The 16429-nt window shown below is 59.3% G+C and overlaps 1 protein-coding gene across 1 annotated transcript; it reads right to left on the minus strand.

Moving 5' to 3' along the window:
• Positions 1-5: 5 nt before the first annotated feature.
• Positions 6-14720, minus strand: SMARCD2 (SWI/SNF related BAF chromatin remodeling complex subunit D2). The gene is made up of 13 exons (XM_068660548.1): positions 14436-14720; positions 6534-6718; positions 4951-4993; positions 4514-4636; positions 4272-4391; positions 3997-4092; positions 2918-3019; positions 2460-2621; positions 2103-2200; positions 1692-1827; positions 1406-1528; positions 1215-1316; positions 6-1102 (listed from the first exon to the last, which is right to left on the minus strand). The coding sequence occupies exons 1-13, from the start codon at positions 14601-14603 to the stop codon at positions 1049-1051; spliced, it is 1512 nt and encodes a 503-aa protein (XP_068516649.1). The 5' UTR covers positions 14604-14720; the 3' UTR covers positions 6-1048.
• Between the last annotated feature and the right edge of the window lie 1709 nt (positions 14721-16429).

The following is a 16429-nucleotide window of genomic DNA, read 5'->3' on the forward strand; positions in this document are numbered from 1 at the left end:
CAGACTGCTGCTAACTGGTTTTATTAGAAAATACCCAAAATAGACAAAATGGTTACACAAAAGACAGAGCAGGCACCCCTGAGCCATACACCCTGGGAATATGTAAACGCCCCCCCTCTGCCTGCGACTGCCTGGAGAAGGCAGGGATGTGCCGTGAGGAGCGTGCAGGCGCGGGGCCAGCGGGGTAAAGGCACTTCAGCAGGGCCAGTGGGCAGTGGCACTGTCCCCTTAGCCCCTCACCCCAGCATCTCCAGTTCTCAGAGCCCCGGGTCCCCGCTGCCCACAGGCTCCTGGGGACAGAGCTACCCCCTCTGCCCCCCTCCCCCCATACCTGTATCAGGCACAGGACAAGTCTCTAAGTCAAACAGCAGGGGGTGAACAATCAACTGATTGTCAGAAACAACACTAAAAACTCACGTATAAAAAGAACAGCTTGGGCCAAGCCAGCCCTTTGAGAACAAGGAATCACTGCATAGTTTGAGGCAATGAGTGCAGTAAGAGGAACTCAATATATTAATCAAATACAAACCCACTGTACAAAACGCTTTTTTTTTTTTTTTTTTATAAAACCTGTTCACAAAAATAGTGCAAAACGTCGGGCACCAGCAGGGCTGGCGTTTGGAATGACAAACTTTGGTTGAAGAGGGGCAGGACCAGGCCTGCCCTCATGGTGCTGGGGAGGGCTGGCGGGGCAGGCAGCAAACTCCAGGAGGGCTTTGGCCAGAGGCAGGGCAAGGAGGGGAGCGAGCTGGACAAGGCGCTCACAGAGGGCTGCATTCAATGCTACAGGGAGAGGTGAACGGCAAAAGCAAGGACATGTTAATGCACCAGAGAGGCTGCAGCAGGACTCGGGGGAAGCAGGGGACCCTCTGCTGCTCTGCCTGCGGCTAGAGCTTCCTGGCTGAGGGGAGCCCAGGGGCACGAGGGGCTCCAAGCCCCTCCAGGCACGTAGGGTTTGTGCAAGTGCTGTATTCGATTCCAGTAAGAAGTACCGTCAGGCTCAGGCAGCAGGGAGAGGAGAAAGAGCTCCCGAGCCCCCACTGGCCCCTTAAGTGAGGCGGATCCCAAGCACTTGTTCCAGTTCCTGCCGACGCTGCTGGACCTAGAGGAGGCGAGGGTAGGCGTTTAGGGAAAGAGGCTTGGGACAGCCCCCCCTCCCCTTCTGCCCCCTCATTTCAGCCCATGGGAGCACCCCAACCCGGCGCAGAGCCCACCTTGGCGAAGATGTGTCTGCCCACAGCCTCCTGAGCCCAGGGTTGCTGGTAAAACTCAGCTCGCCGCTCCTCTTCAGGGTTCCCAATCACATCCGTTATGATCTGCGCAAAGCAAAGCACAGGGGAGAGAGGGTGAGCACCGCAGGTGGCTCCCTCCTGGACTCTCAGCTGGCCCATCCCTGAAATTTTACTTTGAGGTCCCTCCTCTGGGATTTGATCCATTCCTGGATGAAGTCCTGCGGGTTGTTGCTGAAGCTCAGCATGAAATCACGCTGTGTCTTCAGCTGGTTGATGGATTCGATGGTCTCGTGGATCTAGAAAGGGCAGGAGATGAGAGACAGCTGTGGGTGACCGGGTGGGAGCTGGGGTCATGCAAAGTCCCCCTAAACATGACACAGCTCAGGGGGCAGCCCCAGGAGACCCGAGCTGCTCCCTGCCTGCAGCTCTGGGGGCTCCAGGAGAGGGGGGATCCCGCACCTTGGCATCCAGGGAGGCGATCTCCTGCTGGTTGGTGGTGGAAGCCAGGAAGTTGCTCATCTGAGCTTTCAGGGGGTCATCCACCTCCACGTCGATGTCATAGCAGGCTGTCTTCTTCTGGTCGTTGGGGTCCACGCTGGGAGGAGGCAGTGTGTTGGGGCGGGGGGAGGCTTCCTCAGCCTCCACCCTGCCACGGGGGGGGGATCCACCCCTCCAGGAGGAACACAAGTACCCCGCTGACTGTCCCAAGGAGCCCCCAGTGTTTGTCTGATCCTTCCCAAGTGCTCACTGCTGCCTGGAGCTGGAGGCTGCGTGGCACCAAGGGATGCTGTGCCCCATTGGGGCGGTACCCCCCTTCCTCCTGGCAGCCCACCCCCAGGAGTAGTGCTCGGCACCTCCCCACACCCCTACCTGATGGTGTGGTTGATGATGATGGGATCCGGGTGCTGCAGGAGCCCTGCCAGCTTCATGGGGATCTCAGAGAAGCGCATGCGGACACAGTTAAAGATCTGGAGGGGCAGAGTAGAGTGTTTAGCTCCCGATGTCAGGGGCTTCTTCTACCCAGCATGAAAAGGGCCAGGCAGGAGCAGGGACTCCCCCAGCCCCAGCTGGTGCATGGCAAGCTGACAGATGCACACCAGAGCATGCTTTTTCCGACCTTTACAGGTGGGAAGGGTGCTCTCCTCCCAGCAACGCCCCAGGTGAGTCGTGCTGCTACAGCAGGGCAGGGGCACCCACGAGGCATGCCAAGGAGGGGTACGGACCGACCTGACGGAAGTAGCGGTTGCAGTTGATGTATTCCTTCTCGTGACTGTCCTGCAGCTTGTTGTGCTTGATGTAGAGCCAGAGCGCCTGCATGATGCTGGCACGGGTCTGGGTGTGCACCCCCAGCAGGCGAGCCAGGCGAGGGTCCAGTTTGTACTGTGGTGGCTGCAGGGACAGCACACATGGGATTAGAGAGAGGAGGGGGTGGCACGTGGAAGGGCCCTCCTTCAGGCACAGTGCCCCACACAGCCCTTGTGTCATTGCAGGCTGTGAGGGCCATGCCTGGACCTCTCTCTGCTCCTTTTTATCTCCGCTGTGCCCCACACCAAATAACCCCAGAGCACCGCAATAGCCTCATGAGGCTCTTGCCCCAGCCCAGGCTCCTCTAACTGCTCCAGATGAGCCATGCCGGTGGGGGGGGGGGGAGGGGGGGCAGCTCCCACACGACCCCCAGCACCTACCTGGTGATCCAGCATGAGCAGCAGGGTGCACTTCACATTGACATCACCAGGACGCTTCACTTGGAAGCCATCAGTCTCCTGGGTCGTGGGCAGTCGGTGCCACTGTGAGAGAGCAAGGGGTGACTCTTCAAGCAAGCCAAGCACTAACAGGACCCAGGCGATGACGGAGCCAGTGCCTGGGCTCTGTGCAGGCAGGCAGCCTGGACCCTCTGTGCCCCCCCAGGCAGTCCCTGGGAGTCCAACCCATCCACCCAGGGAGCCAACTCGGTCCTGTGGACACCGGCATGCTTCAGCCCAGAGATGGCTGTAGGCAGTTTGGGTGGACTGCTTGCATAACAGCCCAAGCACGTAATACCAAAGGCTCAAACAGCTCCTGGGGTGCTGCTTCACCCACCGCAGGGGCTGGATGTCTCAGCTGCTCTCACAAGCCATCCCGCATGTGATGGGGATTCACCTTCACCAAGGGGGCACCACCGCAAAAATGGGTGCTTCCCACAGGAACAGCATGAGCTGCGTGCAGGGCAAGCCTGCATCAGGCAGAAGCACCCACAGAAGACCTGATCCCACCTATGGGGTATCATCACCTGTGTCTGGCCCCAGATTCACAAATCTCTTGGGGGCCTGAGACTGCCTGCAAGTCATACATCAGAGCCACATCCTTGCTGCAGCCTGATACCTCTCGGCTCCAGCTGTGGACTTGCAGGCGTTAGGGGGTTAAGAGCCAACCCTGGGGCAGCCAGGAGCTGCAGCCTGCTGCTGGGAGCTGTCCAGGTGAGAGGGGGAGGGCTGGCCACACCGGGCTGCCAGCCAGCCCCGCAGAACTGAAAGCTGCAGCCTGGAAAGCGCAGCAGTGTGGTCCCTGGGGAGGGCTCGGCACTGCTCCCCTGCATACACAACACCACCAGAGCTGCCTCTCCATCCCAAAGAATCCAGTGAACCTTGCTGATGCTGGGCTGGGGAGCTGAGCACCTGCAAGGGAAGTGGCAGGACCATCTCCCCTCTCCCATTGCATCAACCAGTTCTCCCCATCCTGCCTAGGGCACAGAGGCAGCCCTGCAACACAGCCAGGCACACCTCACCTCCACCAGATGGTTGTCTGGCCCGTACAGCTCTTTGTCCAGCTCGATGACGAGGCTCTTGAAAAAGGAGGAGAACTTCCTCTTCTGCTTGCTTGGCTGCAAAACAGAGCATGAGGCTTGGCCTGACACTGCCAACCACGGAGGGCCCCAGCCCAAATCACCTCCTCCAGCACCCAGGGAGCCAAATGCATCGCAGCTTGGCTCTCAGCACAGAGCACTGTGAAACCAGCACAGCCTTCCTACCACTCCTGGTTCATCCCTGCCCATATCCTTACGTCCTCCAGCAGTTTGCCCTCCACACGTAGCTCCCAGGAGGCCACACGCTCACCACCCTCCCCTTCTTCTTTGGCTGGGGTGAAAGTGTTGGAGATGTAAATCCTCAGCTTCCGCTTTTGCTGTGGAATAGGAAAACAAAGAGGGGGACACTTGGAGCAAGAGGGTGGCTAGCAGCACCTGTCTCGCAGTCTCCTACCTCCACCCCCCCCCCAGCTGCTGGCTGCTCTACTCCATCACGCACCGTCAGCGGTTTCTTAATGGCCTCCTGAATCTCCATCCTCTTCCGAGCGATGGTTTGGTCCAGCTTGCGCTCAAAGGCAAGGAGGTCCATGTAGGCCTGGGATTCTGGGACCAGCTCCCGGATCTGTCAAGTGGAAGCAGTCAGTCAGGATGGTGCTGCAGCCCCCACATCCAACCCCAGCAACTCCATCAGCACCAGGTGGACATACCAAGGAGTAACCAAGTGGTGGGCCTGGCACAATTTGTCACTTCAAACCATTTCTCACTTCAAACAAAGACTACAGCCTTGCAAAGCTCTCCCCAGATCACAGAGCTGTACTGTTTGGAATTTGTCCCCATGCCAGACGGCCTGCCCTGGGTCACAGGCAGGTAACTGAACTCTGTGTTGTCAAAAGAGACCCCCAGGAGAGAAGCACCTTGCACCGAGGTGACACTCACCCTCTGTGGCAGGACCTTGTCAGCCATCTTCCTCCTTTTCACCCTGCAAGATGCATGGACAGAAAAAATAAATAAATAACCCTATAGCAATTGCAGGACACCGTGGGTCTTGCTGCCTGCCTCGTCTTGGGGGCCACTGCCCAGAGCCCGGTGGCTCTTTTGGCCACTTCCAGGCATGATGCATGGGGATAGGCTCTGGGGAGGTGTCACCGTGGCAATGCCAGCTGCGTGCCATGAGCACTGTTCGGTCTGAGGCAGGTTCCAGGCTCCTGATGCAGCAAACAGCACAATCTGAGGGAGTAAGTTGCCTGTCAAGGCTGCTCTAGGGGACTGTCACTTGGAGTTGCAGGAAGGGGATGAAGAAAGTCTGTAAGAGTATCTAGAGTACATGCACTTGGAGCAAGTGGATAAGAGATTAGATCCCTGTGGACAAGCCAAGGCAACTGCAGAGGGGGAGGTGTGGGAGCTCTATACCATCAGCAGGGAAAGAAACCTAGTCCCTGGGCCCATTTTGCTGTGCAGCTCATAGAAACAAGGAGAAATACACAGGAAAATGCTGTCGTCTTCTGCCCCATTTCTTGCTCAGATGTGTAGAGTCCAGCATGGGGAGAGTTTCATTTCCCTTGGCAGCGTCTAAACCAACAGGGCAGGAAACGTGGCATCAATGCTGCCATCTGGAGGTGTCCCAGGATTTGGCCACTAAGGGCTGGCAGGTCCTGGCCCACCACCCCACAGCCAGCTGGGAACAAGGAAGCTCGGCCGGGCTCCGTGAACAACCCTGAGCTCCCCGGCCGTGCATGGCTGATCCCACACAGCTGTGGCCTTATCCGGCTGCTGCTGTCCTCGTTCAGCAAGTGAGGATGCCTCTGCCCCTCATCCTTAGTCCCCAAATTGCTCTGGAGCACTAAATGTATGTGCAGCCCTGGCACAGAGACCATGACTCCCTGTGAAAGAATCAAAAAGCCCTGCTGTGCAGCAAGGGCAGGGAGCAGGACCTGCACATCTGTTAGCACAGAGGGGCCCTGAGAAACAGCCTCCAGTGACCAAGAAACCCTTGTGGAAACAGGATCAGGCAAAGCAGCCTCATAAACAAGCAAGAAGCTGCTGGCAGAGCCCCACGGCACAGAGACCAGCCCAAGCAGTCACACTGAGACCGCAGCCCCGTGGAGCATCCCTGCAGTTTGCTGCCCCCATCAACGCCGCTTGGGAGCAGCCTGCCTCGTGCCAGGACTGGGAATGAGCATCCAGCTGCATCTGCTCCTGCCAGGAACAGCACACCCTCCCTTGAGAAGGGGGAAAGACTCTGAGGAGCCGGTGCTGAAGGCAACAAATGCAGCGAGGCTTTTTGGCTACTGGTGCTCATAGCGAGGGGAAGCCGCAGACCAAGTGATCTGTCCCCCACGCCCACCCGCCGCTACCATTACGCGTCCCAGCACCAAGCTCTGGCAGCTCTCCTGCTGCAGGGGGTTGAGCCGTGCTGTGGGTTTTGGTGGAGCAAAGCAACCAGGAGGCAGCGGCCGGACCCAGCAGGTCAACCCCCCCGACTCCAGCCTGGCTGCGGGTGCTCCCGCGCCACCCCTTACCCTCTCCGCTGGCTGGCCATCGGCGGCTGTGACTGGGGGGCCAGCAGACGCTTCCTGAATGGGTCCATCATCGACTGCGGCAGGCCAGGTCTCAGCGGGGAGGCTGCTCCATATGGGGGTGTTCCTGGTGGGCCCACCTGCAGCCCCGCCATGGGCATCCGGCCACCTGGAGGCATCCCAGGGCGCTGGTGGGGGAGAGAGGAGAAGGGGCGTTAAACATGGGCCCTTAACCAGGGCAAGGGCATCAGGACCAGCAGCTGTAATTCCTCCAGGAAGAGAAAGAGGAAAGCAGGAGGAGGAGCTGACCACAGGGGCCTCACCCCGAGGATGGATGCAGGGCCGGGGACACCCAGTGTGCTGGCAGGTGTGGAGCCAAGCCACTGCTGTGCTCCTCCCCACACTGAGAGGGACATTGGACCTGTGGTGGCGCAGAGCTGACACCCCAGGGACTGCTGACGGCAGCATGGGTTGAGCGGTGGGTTTGTCTCTGGGGCTGGTGGATGTTCCTCCTGGTAGCACCCCTTCCTAACAGCCTGGGCATGAGGCCGATGTGCAGGGCAGAGGCTGAGCTCTGGGGATGGGGACGTCCCCTGCATGCAGGGGATGGAGGCGAGGGCTCATCCCCACCAGCACTCCAGCTCCTGCTGCATCCTTTCCCCTCCAGGCACCCAGAAGGGGCATTTACAAGCCCCAGTGTAATGCTGAACCACTTCTGCAAGGAGTCCTGACCTGGGGCAGCACCCACAGCCCCTTGGCCAGCACCAGCACTGCCAGCTTGTGGGTGCCACTGGCTCTGCACCACGCACAGCCCCCGGGCACTTGACAAACGGTCACAGCATCCCCCTGCTGCCTGCCTCTACCCTGCCTCTACCTGCTCCAGCATGCTTTGCTGGCGCCCTGAGCCAAAACCCTCATGGGATCCTTTGATCCTCCAGCTCCCCATTGGTGAGGAGCTGCTGAGCCTGGGAAAGCCACTGAGCCAGCAGAACAGCATTTCTCCCCTGCCACAGGCTCCTCGACATGCCAAGACAATCCCCGTGGCTCCTCTCCCACCTTTGCTTCTGACCTGCATCCTGAGGACAGAATTGAGGCTTCGGTGAAGAGCTAACGAAGCTGCCTCGTTACCCTGAAGGGGCCAGGAGCCCGGCAAGGAGAGCTCAGCTGCAGGCAATGCTGCAGGCTGACGAGTTTATCTACGTGCAGGTATTAATTGCGGTGCAAACCCGGTGTGAGACCCCCACTGGCAGCCTGCCTGGCCTCAGCAGGGTTTTCAGGCAGGCTCAGAGCCATGGCAGGCAGTCAGAGCCCAAACCCGCTCACCTCCTTGCTGGTGTGGCTGAAAAAACAGTACATGGAAGAGCTCAAGGAGCAAGAACAGTTCTTCCTCCAGAACCACGAGCATCTCTGCAAATGCCAAACCCAGCTGGAAATCCCCAAAATACCAGCCTTAGCATCGAGAAGTGTCTCACAGCTGGAAATCCAAGCAGCAGCAGGCCAGGAAGTGGCAGGATCAGGACTCCACGCTGGGTTTCAAAAATACACACACAAAGCCTGTTGCACAACCATATGCTGCTTTCACCTTTGCTCAGCTTGCCTTTGAAGCTGCACCTACAGCTCCACAGCTCACCAACCTGCCTGCGCTACAAGGCAAAAGCTTTTTCCTAACAGCCCCCAGATGTTTTTCTCCCTTTGATCAGCCACATTTGGGCAATGACTTGTGACGAGCAGGACTGCACAGGCGTTGTCTGTACAGTCCTGCTCACTGCAGCTCATTGCCCGGGGCTGTTCAGCAGTGCAGCACAGCTACTGGAGGACTGTGCTCTGGGAACTGTGCTGACTTGCCTGCGAGGGCTTCTGAAGAACAAGCGAGCCAGGAAAAGGGGCTGTGAAACTTAGATTAATTAGATTAAAATTAATTAGATTTAAAAAAAAAAAATAAAAAATTAGGGAAACCCCCAGAAAAGGGGGCTACATGCAGACACTCTGCAGTCACCCATGACACTGTGTCTAAGAGCCCCAGAGCCACCAGCAGCATGGAGAAGACAAATGGCCACCAAGGAAACACCTGGGTGTTGCTCCAGCACCAGCAGCCCATGCAGAAAACCATCTGCGGTGCCACAGTGAAACCAGGGTTTCGTAGGTTCCCTGCACGTAGCTTGACACAGCTGCAGGACAAGGACCCCTTGCGCAAGCCCATGGCTGGGGCAAACACTGCTGGCAGCTTTCTTGAGCAGCTAGGAGACGACACGGCCACAAGCAGCTCCTGTTCCCCTGGCACTGACACCAGGCCCTGAGGTTCCTGTGCCACTCCCTGGGTCACTTTGCTGAATCCATCCCTGAAATGAGCGATACGGGGGCTGTTTGAAATGAACAGCTCCACAGAGGGGTAACATCTACTGCAAGGCTCCCACGCGCCTGTCTGCTTGTGGGGAGGCCACAGACTGCTCAGACCCAGGGAAGCTCCTGTCGGCCAGGAGAGAGGCAGCACAAGGACGAGCGGACCTGTCGTACTGCAGACGTGGACATCCCTTCCACAGACGACTGAGGACCATCAGCCTCAGTGAAGCTGCCTGTGGAGCGAGCCCCTTGTGGACCTGCATTTGAACATTTTGACAAGCACCACAGGGAAGGCAGAATCCTCCGCGTATGTTTTCTTCTCTGTTTACCCGTAAGATTTGCAAGGAGCAGATGGAGAAGTCTCTCAGCAAAGCAGCGCAGCCCCTGCTGTGTCCAGCCAGCACCGTCTGGGGCCACCAGCCCCCTCGCCTGAAGGCTGCAGGCTCCTGGCACGCAAACACAGCGCAGCCTTAAAAAGCTCTGGTTAAGCTGTTAAGCAGCATTACAGCCCCAGCGGGGTGAAGCCTCCAGCACCCTTCGGAAGCCCTGGAAATTAGCAGGATGCAGGAGGGTTTAAATTCAGGAACTTTTATTAGAGCAGCTCAAATTGAGACCTTCCTCACACCCTTCATAGCTAACAGAGCTCCGTGGAGCAGGCTCGGGGGCTCCATCCACCCCTCTTCATCCGGGCAGCGCTCTGCCCCTGCCCCTTCCAGACACCTCCTCGTCCTCCCCTCTCTGTCCCACCACTGCCTCCTCCTCCTGCCAGCAGGGCGGACAAAGGGCAAAATCTCGCAAGCTCCGCTCCAAGGAACGAGCTGGATGGCATCCAGCCCTCCCCGTGGAGAATGAGTAGAGCCATTTGGAAATGGGACAGAAAACAGCTTGTTTCTGCTCCCTGCCAAAGCTGAAAGAACGAACGGGGCTGGCTGCAGTGCCGTGGTTCATCCCAGGTCAGCGTGCAGGCCTCTTGCATTCGGGGAGCTCTGTTTAGAGTCAGCTTCAATTGGATCTAGCGGGGGCTGGAATGCCTCTCGATGGACATTTGGTTGCATGGTAGGAGCCTCCCAGCTTGCCAAAAACCTCTTCTTGAGGAAGGGCAGGCCAGAAATCAGATGCTGGTAGCAGAAAGGGAAAAACAAGGGGAACAATAAACTGAAGGATGGATCTGCGAGAAGGCAGGCTTGGGAGCGAGTTGGAAGAAAAGCTGCAATTCAGAGAACAGCTCCAGAGTCTCCCTGTCCTCCCTCTGAGAGCACGGATCTTCCCTGCAGCCCCCCAAAGAGGGGGAAGCTCTTCCCAGGCACAGCACAAACAAAAAGGACCATCTGCATCGAAAACAAGAGCTCGCCCGTCCCACCGCGCCTCTCGTCAGGAATGTGAGTGGAGCACGCGCTCCCGAGGGCCACCACGTGAAGGACACGTGCGTGCGAGAGGGCTGAGACACCCCGAGCCCCCGCGGCTTCCTGCTGATTCCCCAAAACACAGCCTCGAGAAGCGCTCATAAACACGCCAGCCGACCGGCCTCTCCTGACACACATCCCGTTTTGGCTCTGCGCAGAAAGGAGCGTTCACTCTTTGCACACACTGAGGCTCAGGGAGGGAAAGCCCACGTGCATCCTCACCCGGGGCTCTGGAAGCAGAGTCTGGAGTGGTGCCAGGGGACGGCTCTTCCTGCGAGCTCCTCCAGCTTCCCATTGTGCCACAGGCAAAAAGCAAATCCTGCTCGGACAGGATCCCAGCTCTGCATCGGGCTGGGCTCACAGACAGCTCAAGCACCCCAAACCATGGCTCGGGATGAACCATGGCCCCGCAGCATGCCTCCAAAGGCTGCTGTGTCTCTGTTCATTCTTATCCATGAGCAAATCCCTCCTGGGAGGGTGCCAGGAAGAGCCTGGGTTAGCATCGGCAGCGACCTTCAGCAGCAAGGCGTTACTGCCACCGAGGTGCCGCTGCTCACTGCGAGCTCTCGCACAGCACCTTGCTCCCAGCCAGCTCCGAGCCACGGGCAGGCTGCTGCAGCGAGGCAGCTTGCGATGCTTGGAAGATCGGCCGCGTTTCAGGAGTCGGAGTCTCCGCTAAAAACTGTAGGCGAGGCAGTAGTAAATGAAAGGAAGAACGGCAAAGCAACAGGCAACAAACACGAGCAGACTGAGGACATGTGCTGGCAATGCGTCAAGCACCAGCCGAAATATTCGGGTCCTGACAAACCTGCCTGTCTGGGGCCTCACATCCGCAGCCACAGATGTTCCAGGTCAGAGGCTCCGGCTGCCACGAGCCGTGCAGGCTGCGCTGCTCATGTCAGGACCCAGGCAGCAGCTCCGCTGCCCTTGGCACGAGCACGCCGGGCTTGTACGCTGCGACACGCGGGCTCGGGGGGAAAGGCCATGCTAGTGAAGTTTTCTCCGCAGCTTCCATGCTACAGGGACTTGGCGAGCACACAGACGTGATGCGCGTGTTATGGCCTGGGACTTTCACCTCGTGCCAACGTCCTGCATTTGCCCTCCCTGAAGGGTAGGGCAATGAGCGCAGTACAGGGGGAGAAGGAGACCAGAAACAAAGGGCGACCTGAAGAAAAGAGGCCGCAGCAGGCAGAGAAAGGGAGAAGGCAAAGGATTAAAATGATAACACAGGTGTTAACGCAAGCAGGAACAAGGAAGAAAGGTGTTTGGTTCCCACTTGAAAGAGAAACTGCGGTAGCCTCGGTAAGGCAGCAGGGAGGCACCCATGGGAAGAGCAGTGCCTGGCACAAAACACGGCTCAGATGTCCAGGGAGCAGAGCTGAGAGCCCCCGAACAGAGGAAGACGGAGCAAGGGCCTTCAGCACCGAGTTCTGGAGACGCTTTCCACTGAGCAGAACCTCACTGCCACATCTCCACAGGAGAAACAAAGGGTGCTCCGGCCTCTGTGGCTGCCCGCCTCCCTCTTGCCCCGAGAGGAGAGCATTTCTCTGCTTTGTATCATCACTTAAATTAACGGGATGCTCAGCCTCTGATGAAACCTGCCTTGGAAACCGTCTCCCCCGGGAAGGGTGGGTCACGCAGCCGGGCACGAGGCTGGTCCCTGCTTTGTGTCGCAGCTCCAGCCCCAGCCATCGTGCCCGAGCTGCCTCCGAGCCGGCCCCGCTCACCCACCGAGCTGGAAGCCCACTTTCCTCCTCCCCAGAGTGGATCCAGTGGATCTGCAGACCGCAAGCCCCAAGCCCTGCCCTGGCCATCCAGAGCCCCACTCCACAAGGAATCAAAGCAGCTGAGCCTCCTGGCTCCTCCGAAATCAATTCATTAGCAGTTGTTTGGATTGCAACAGCCTTTCCGTCCCATGGAAATGGGATTCCTTCTTGTCAGCAAGTGCCAATGAAACCCTTTTAACATGGCACTTCACTAACTCTGCTTTTTGCCACTGATTTGTGCCAGTAAAGCAAAAGCACATGCTAACTTCAAGGCCAGAGCACCATTTTGCACAACCCTTTCCCCACTGCATGACCCGTGTTAAAGAAGAGCTGTGTCACAGAGCCAAGCCTGCTCCCTACCACAGCGTTAATCTCATATCTTGGGAGAAATCTCCCAAGCCTGAAACTTGCACCACAATGAACACAAGTAACTCCTGTTGAATTTACACAAACCTGTGTGTCGGAATGCGGGCAGCTGCCACCAAGCAGCCAATCACCCGTTCCCTGAGCATGCTCCTGAAAATCCCTCTCCTTTCTGCTCTGGAAACATCAGCTCCCACTGGTGCCAGAGGGAGTTGTCCTCTTGAATTCCCTCCTTGAGCTGCTAGCGAATAACCAGACGTGCCAGGATGTCAGAGGATTAGCGTATGTTTAATAATCCACTGATTAAGAAGCCCCTAAGCACTCACTGACATACATGAGGGCTGTTGTGTTTTCTAGTGGCCAAATAATGGACAAAGTTCTTTGTCACACCAGGGCATAACAGAGCAGAAGGGGCCTGAGTCACTCGCTACCCCCGTAGAGGTCCCGCGGGTATGGCAGGGCTGACCGCTCAGCAGGGAGGAGCTGCTTTCCACCGCCTGGAAATTGCAAAACAAAGGCCAGACCGTATTGATTAGACCCGCTGTCCCCTCCCGCTGCAAGGCAACCGCCAGCAAGCAGCCAGCCAGACACAGCCCACGGCCAGGCACAGCCCACGCTGCTCGCTGCCGCCCTGTGCGATGTGGATTTCCCGAAGGCTGCAGCGCAGCGCCATATGCTCAGTCCCACCCTATCCCATCCACACGCTTCCAGCACCTGCTCTGAGCACAGCATTTTGGCTGGCACAGGAGGAAAACAAGCATATGTTCTCCCGTTTACCCGCAGTGGAGTGGCAAGCGATGCCCGGCAGGATTTTGCACCCTGCTGCAAGGCAAACCCTTGGGATCCCGCCTGGCCCTCGAGCCTTTGAGTCGAGTTACAGCCGATGCACGCCCGGATTGGTCTTGGCTGCGCCATCTCAGTTTTCACTTTTCGGCTTCCCGGGTTGTTTCCTCATTTTCTGTTACCAAGGTTTACAAGTTGGAAATTCCCTTGGCTTCATCGATTTCTTAAGTTTTAATGCGTGCAAACAATGCGGCAGCGCTGGAGGAGGCAATCGGCAGTGGTTGAGAACACGTTGCACAACTGGGCTCCTCCATTTCCAGCCCGTCTGCAAGACTCTGCTGTGCACCACAACCAAAATAATCGCCCCGCGTGCATGAGCGAACCAACAGGCAAGCTGCGCACGCAGGGGGAGGCTGAAAGCGAGCGTCAGACAAAATCTCTCTCTTACAAAACACTTGCAGGCAGAAGGAAGAGCAGTTTCTGTGGCTTCTCCAGGACTGCCGATCGGATTTCCTTTCCCAGCCCTTGCCTGTCCCCATTCTTTCCCCTAAAATTTGCCAGCACCTGCATCAGCACCTCTCCAGCTTCTTCCTGAAATCACCCATCTCACGTTTGCAACGGTCGCCTCTACGTTTGCAACAGACGCAGGCGAACGGCTTCCCGGGCACGAAACGTGCAGCGGGGGCATGGCCGTGCAGCCGGAGTGCAGCACGGCTCCTGCAGCTCGCGCCTCCCGGGGGGCTTCTCCCATCGCCAGCGGCCCCCGAGGGTGCAGGATGGGCCCCCCCATCCCCACACGCTGCCGCAGGGCCGCTGGCTTCACCTCCCACAACTTTGTTGGGAATTGCCAAGCGCTCACGGCGCAGTGCGGGCGCTGCTGAGGAGCCAGGCCTGGTGAACCCGCGGCCACCCCGCAGCGCCTTGGGCTTTTTCGGGCCCGGGGGGGGGGGGGGGGGGGGCGGGGGGGCACCTGCCCTGAGCCAAGCCCGGGGGGGCTGTGCTGGGGGGCTCAGGCCGGGTCCGGGCCGGGTGCCGGGAGGGGCACACGGGGGGACGGAGCTCCAGGACCGCCCCCCCCCGGCCCAGCCACAGCTCACGAGGCCTCCAAGCCCCACAGCCCCCCCCCCCGGCCCCAACACCCTCAGGGCTCCCCGAGCCCCCTCAGGGCCCCCCCCGGCCCCTCCCGCCCGTCCCCCGGCCCCCCTCAGGACCCCCTCAGGACCCCCCCGCCCCCCTCCGGTCGCCCCCACCTGGTACTGCGCGGCCGCGGGCCCCATGGGCCGGTATCCCGGAGCCGCAGCGGTTGCCGGAGCCGGGCTGGGGCCTCTCAGGATGCCGGGCCCGGGCCCGGGGGGCGGCGGGGCGGCGGGGGCGGCGGGCGGCAGGGGGCTGAGCGGGAAGGCGCCGCGGGCGGCCATGGCGGGGCCTGAGGGGAGCGGGGGGGGAGCGGGGGGGGGAGCGGCCCCGCCCGCGCTGCGATCGGAAGCGGCGGCGGCGGCGGCGGCCGGGCTGCAGGCAGCGCGCGGCGCCCGCAGGCTCCGCCCCCCGAGCAGGCTCCGCCCCCACAGAGAGCCCCGCCCCGCTCATGGCCCCGCCCCGCTCATGGCCCTGCCCCGCTCATGGCCCCGCCCCCCAGGGCTGAGCGCTGAGCCCAAAGGGCGGGCAACGGGAGGGGGAGGGGGAGGGTGTGTGAGTGTGGGGGTGTGTGTGTGTGGGTGTGTGTGTGACTGTGAATGTGTGAATCATAGAAGCATAGAATATCCTGAGTTGGAAGGGACCCTTAAGGATCATCAAGTCCACCTCTTGACACCGCACAGGTCTACCCAAAAGTTCAGACCATGTGACTAAGTGCACAGTCCAATCTCTTCTTAAATTCAGACAGGCTCGGTGCAGTGACCACTTCCCTGGGGAGCCTGTTCCAGTGTGCAACCACTCTCTCTGTGAAGAACCCCTTCCTGATGTCAAGCCTAAACTTCCCCTGCCTCAGCTTAACCCCGTTCCCGCGGGTCCTGTCGCTGGTGTTAATGGAGAAAAGGTCTCCTGCCTCTCGACACCCCCTTACGAGGAAGTTGTAGACTGCGATGAGGTCTCCCCTCAGCCTCCTCTTCTCCAGGCTGAACAGGCCCAGTGCCCTCAGCCGTTCCTCGTTCGTCTTCCCCTCCAGGCCTTTCACCATCTTCGTAGCCCTCCTCTGGACACTCCAACAGTTTCATGTCCTTTTTATACTGTGGTGCCCAGAACTGCACACAGTACTCGAGGTGAGGCCGCACCAGTGCAGAGTAGAGCGGGACAATCACCTCCCTCGACCTACACACACCCACCTTGTGAGTGTGTGTGTGTGTGTGAGTGTGTGTACAGGTGTTGTGTGAATGTGTCAGTGTGTACTGTGTTGTGTCAGTGGCAAAGGCTGCGTGTGGCAGTGGGCGCTGGGCGACCCCAGGCACAGCCATGTGGGCGAGGGCTGTGCCGCACAAGGCCTGCAGCACCGGGGCCTGTGGTGCTCCAGCCCCTGCAGCCGCCGGTGCCAGCACGCAGCCTCACTGGGCCTGCTGTGTGCCAAGTATTTGGCCGCGGCCCCCGTTCCCCTCAGCCCCCCATCTGAGCCAGTGCGCACCGCACGGTGCGGAGCAGCCCTAGGTCTGCCTCCGTCTGCGTCTCCCTGTCCCGGCCCCAGGGGCTTCCCCACACCTGCTCAGGTGTCCGCCGAGGCTTGCTCCCTTCTCCTTTTCTCCTTTTTTCCCCTTCCTTTCCCTCCTTTCTGTCCCCGGGGGTAGCCGTCCCCTGGTCACCATCCCTCCTGGCCCTCCAGACGCACCCCTTTTTGCCCACACGGGGTGTGGTGGGGAAGGCAGCGGCCAGGCCACCCCACAGATAGGATGCAAAAGGCTTTTTATCTTCTAGCACTGGATTAGGAGTAATAAAGTGGATGTTTAACAGACCTTTCAGCTGGAACTGCAAGTGAAAATGGGCACCCTGAGGGGGACGGGGCCTTCTGGCAGCTCCGGCATGCTGTGATGGGCCTTGCTGCTCAGCACAGGGTGGCCAAAAAATCCCAGTGTTCACGTGGGGGTGTTCATTGTTGTCTCTTTTCTCTCTTTTCCATCCCATGCTGCGAGGCTGCTGCTTGTCGCTACCCTGCAACTTGTGGGGTCAGGGCTGGCCCTGAGCTGCTTTGTGGCTGTGCCGTGAGGAGTCCCCGGAGGGGCTCATATGGGGAGATGTGGAAATGCTGCCAAGTGCCCTG

Source organism: Anas acuta, chromosome 25 (assembly GCF_963932015.1).
Source record: "Anas acuta chromosome 25, bAnaAcu1.1, whole genome shotgun sequence".
NCBI classification, from domain to species: domain Eukaryota; kingdom Metazoa; phylum Chordata; class Aves; order Anseriformes; family Anatidae; genus Anas; species Anas acuta.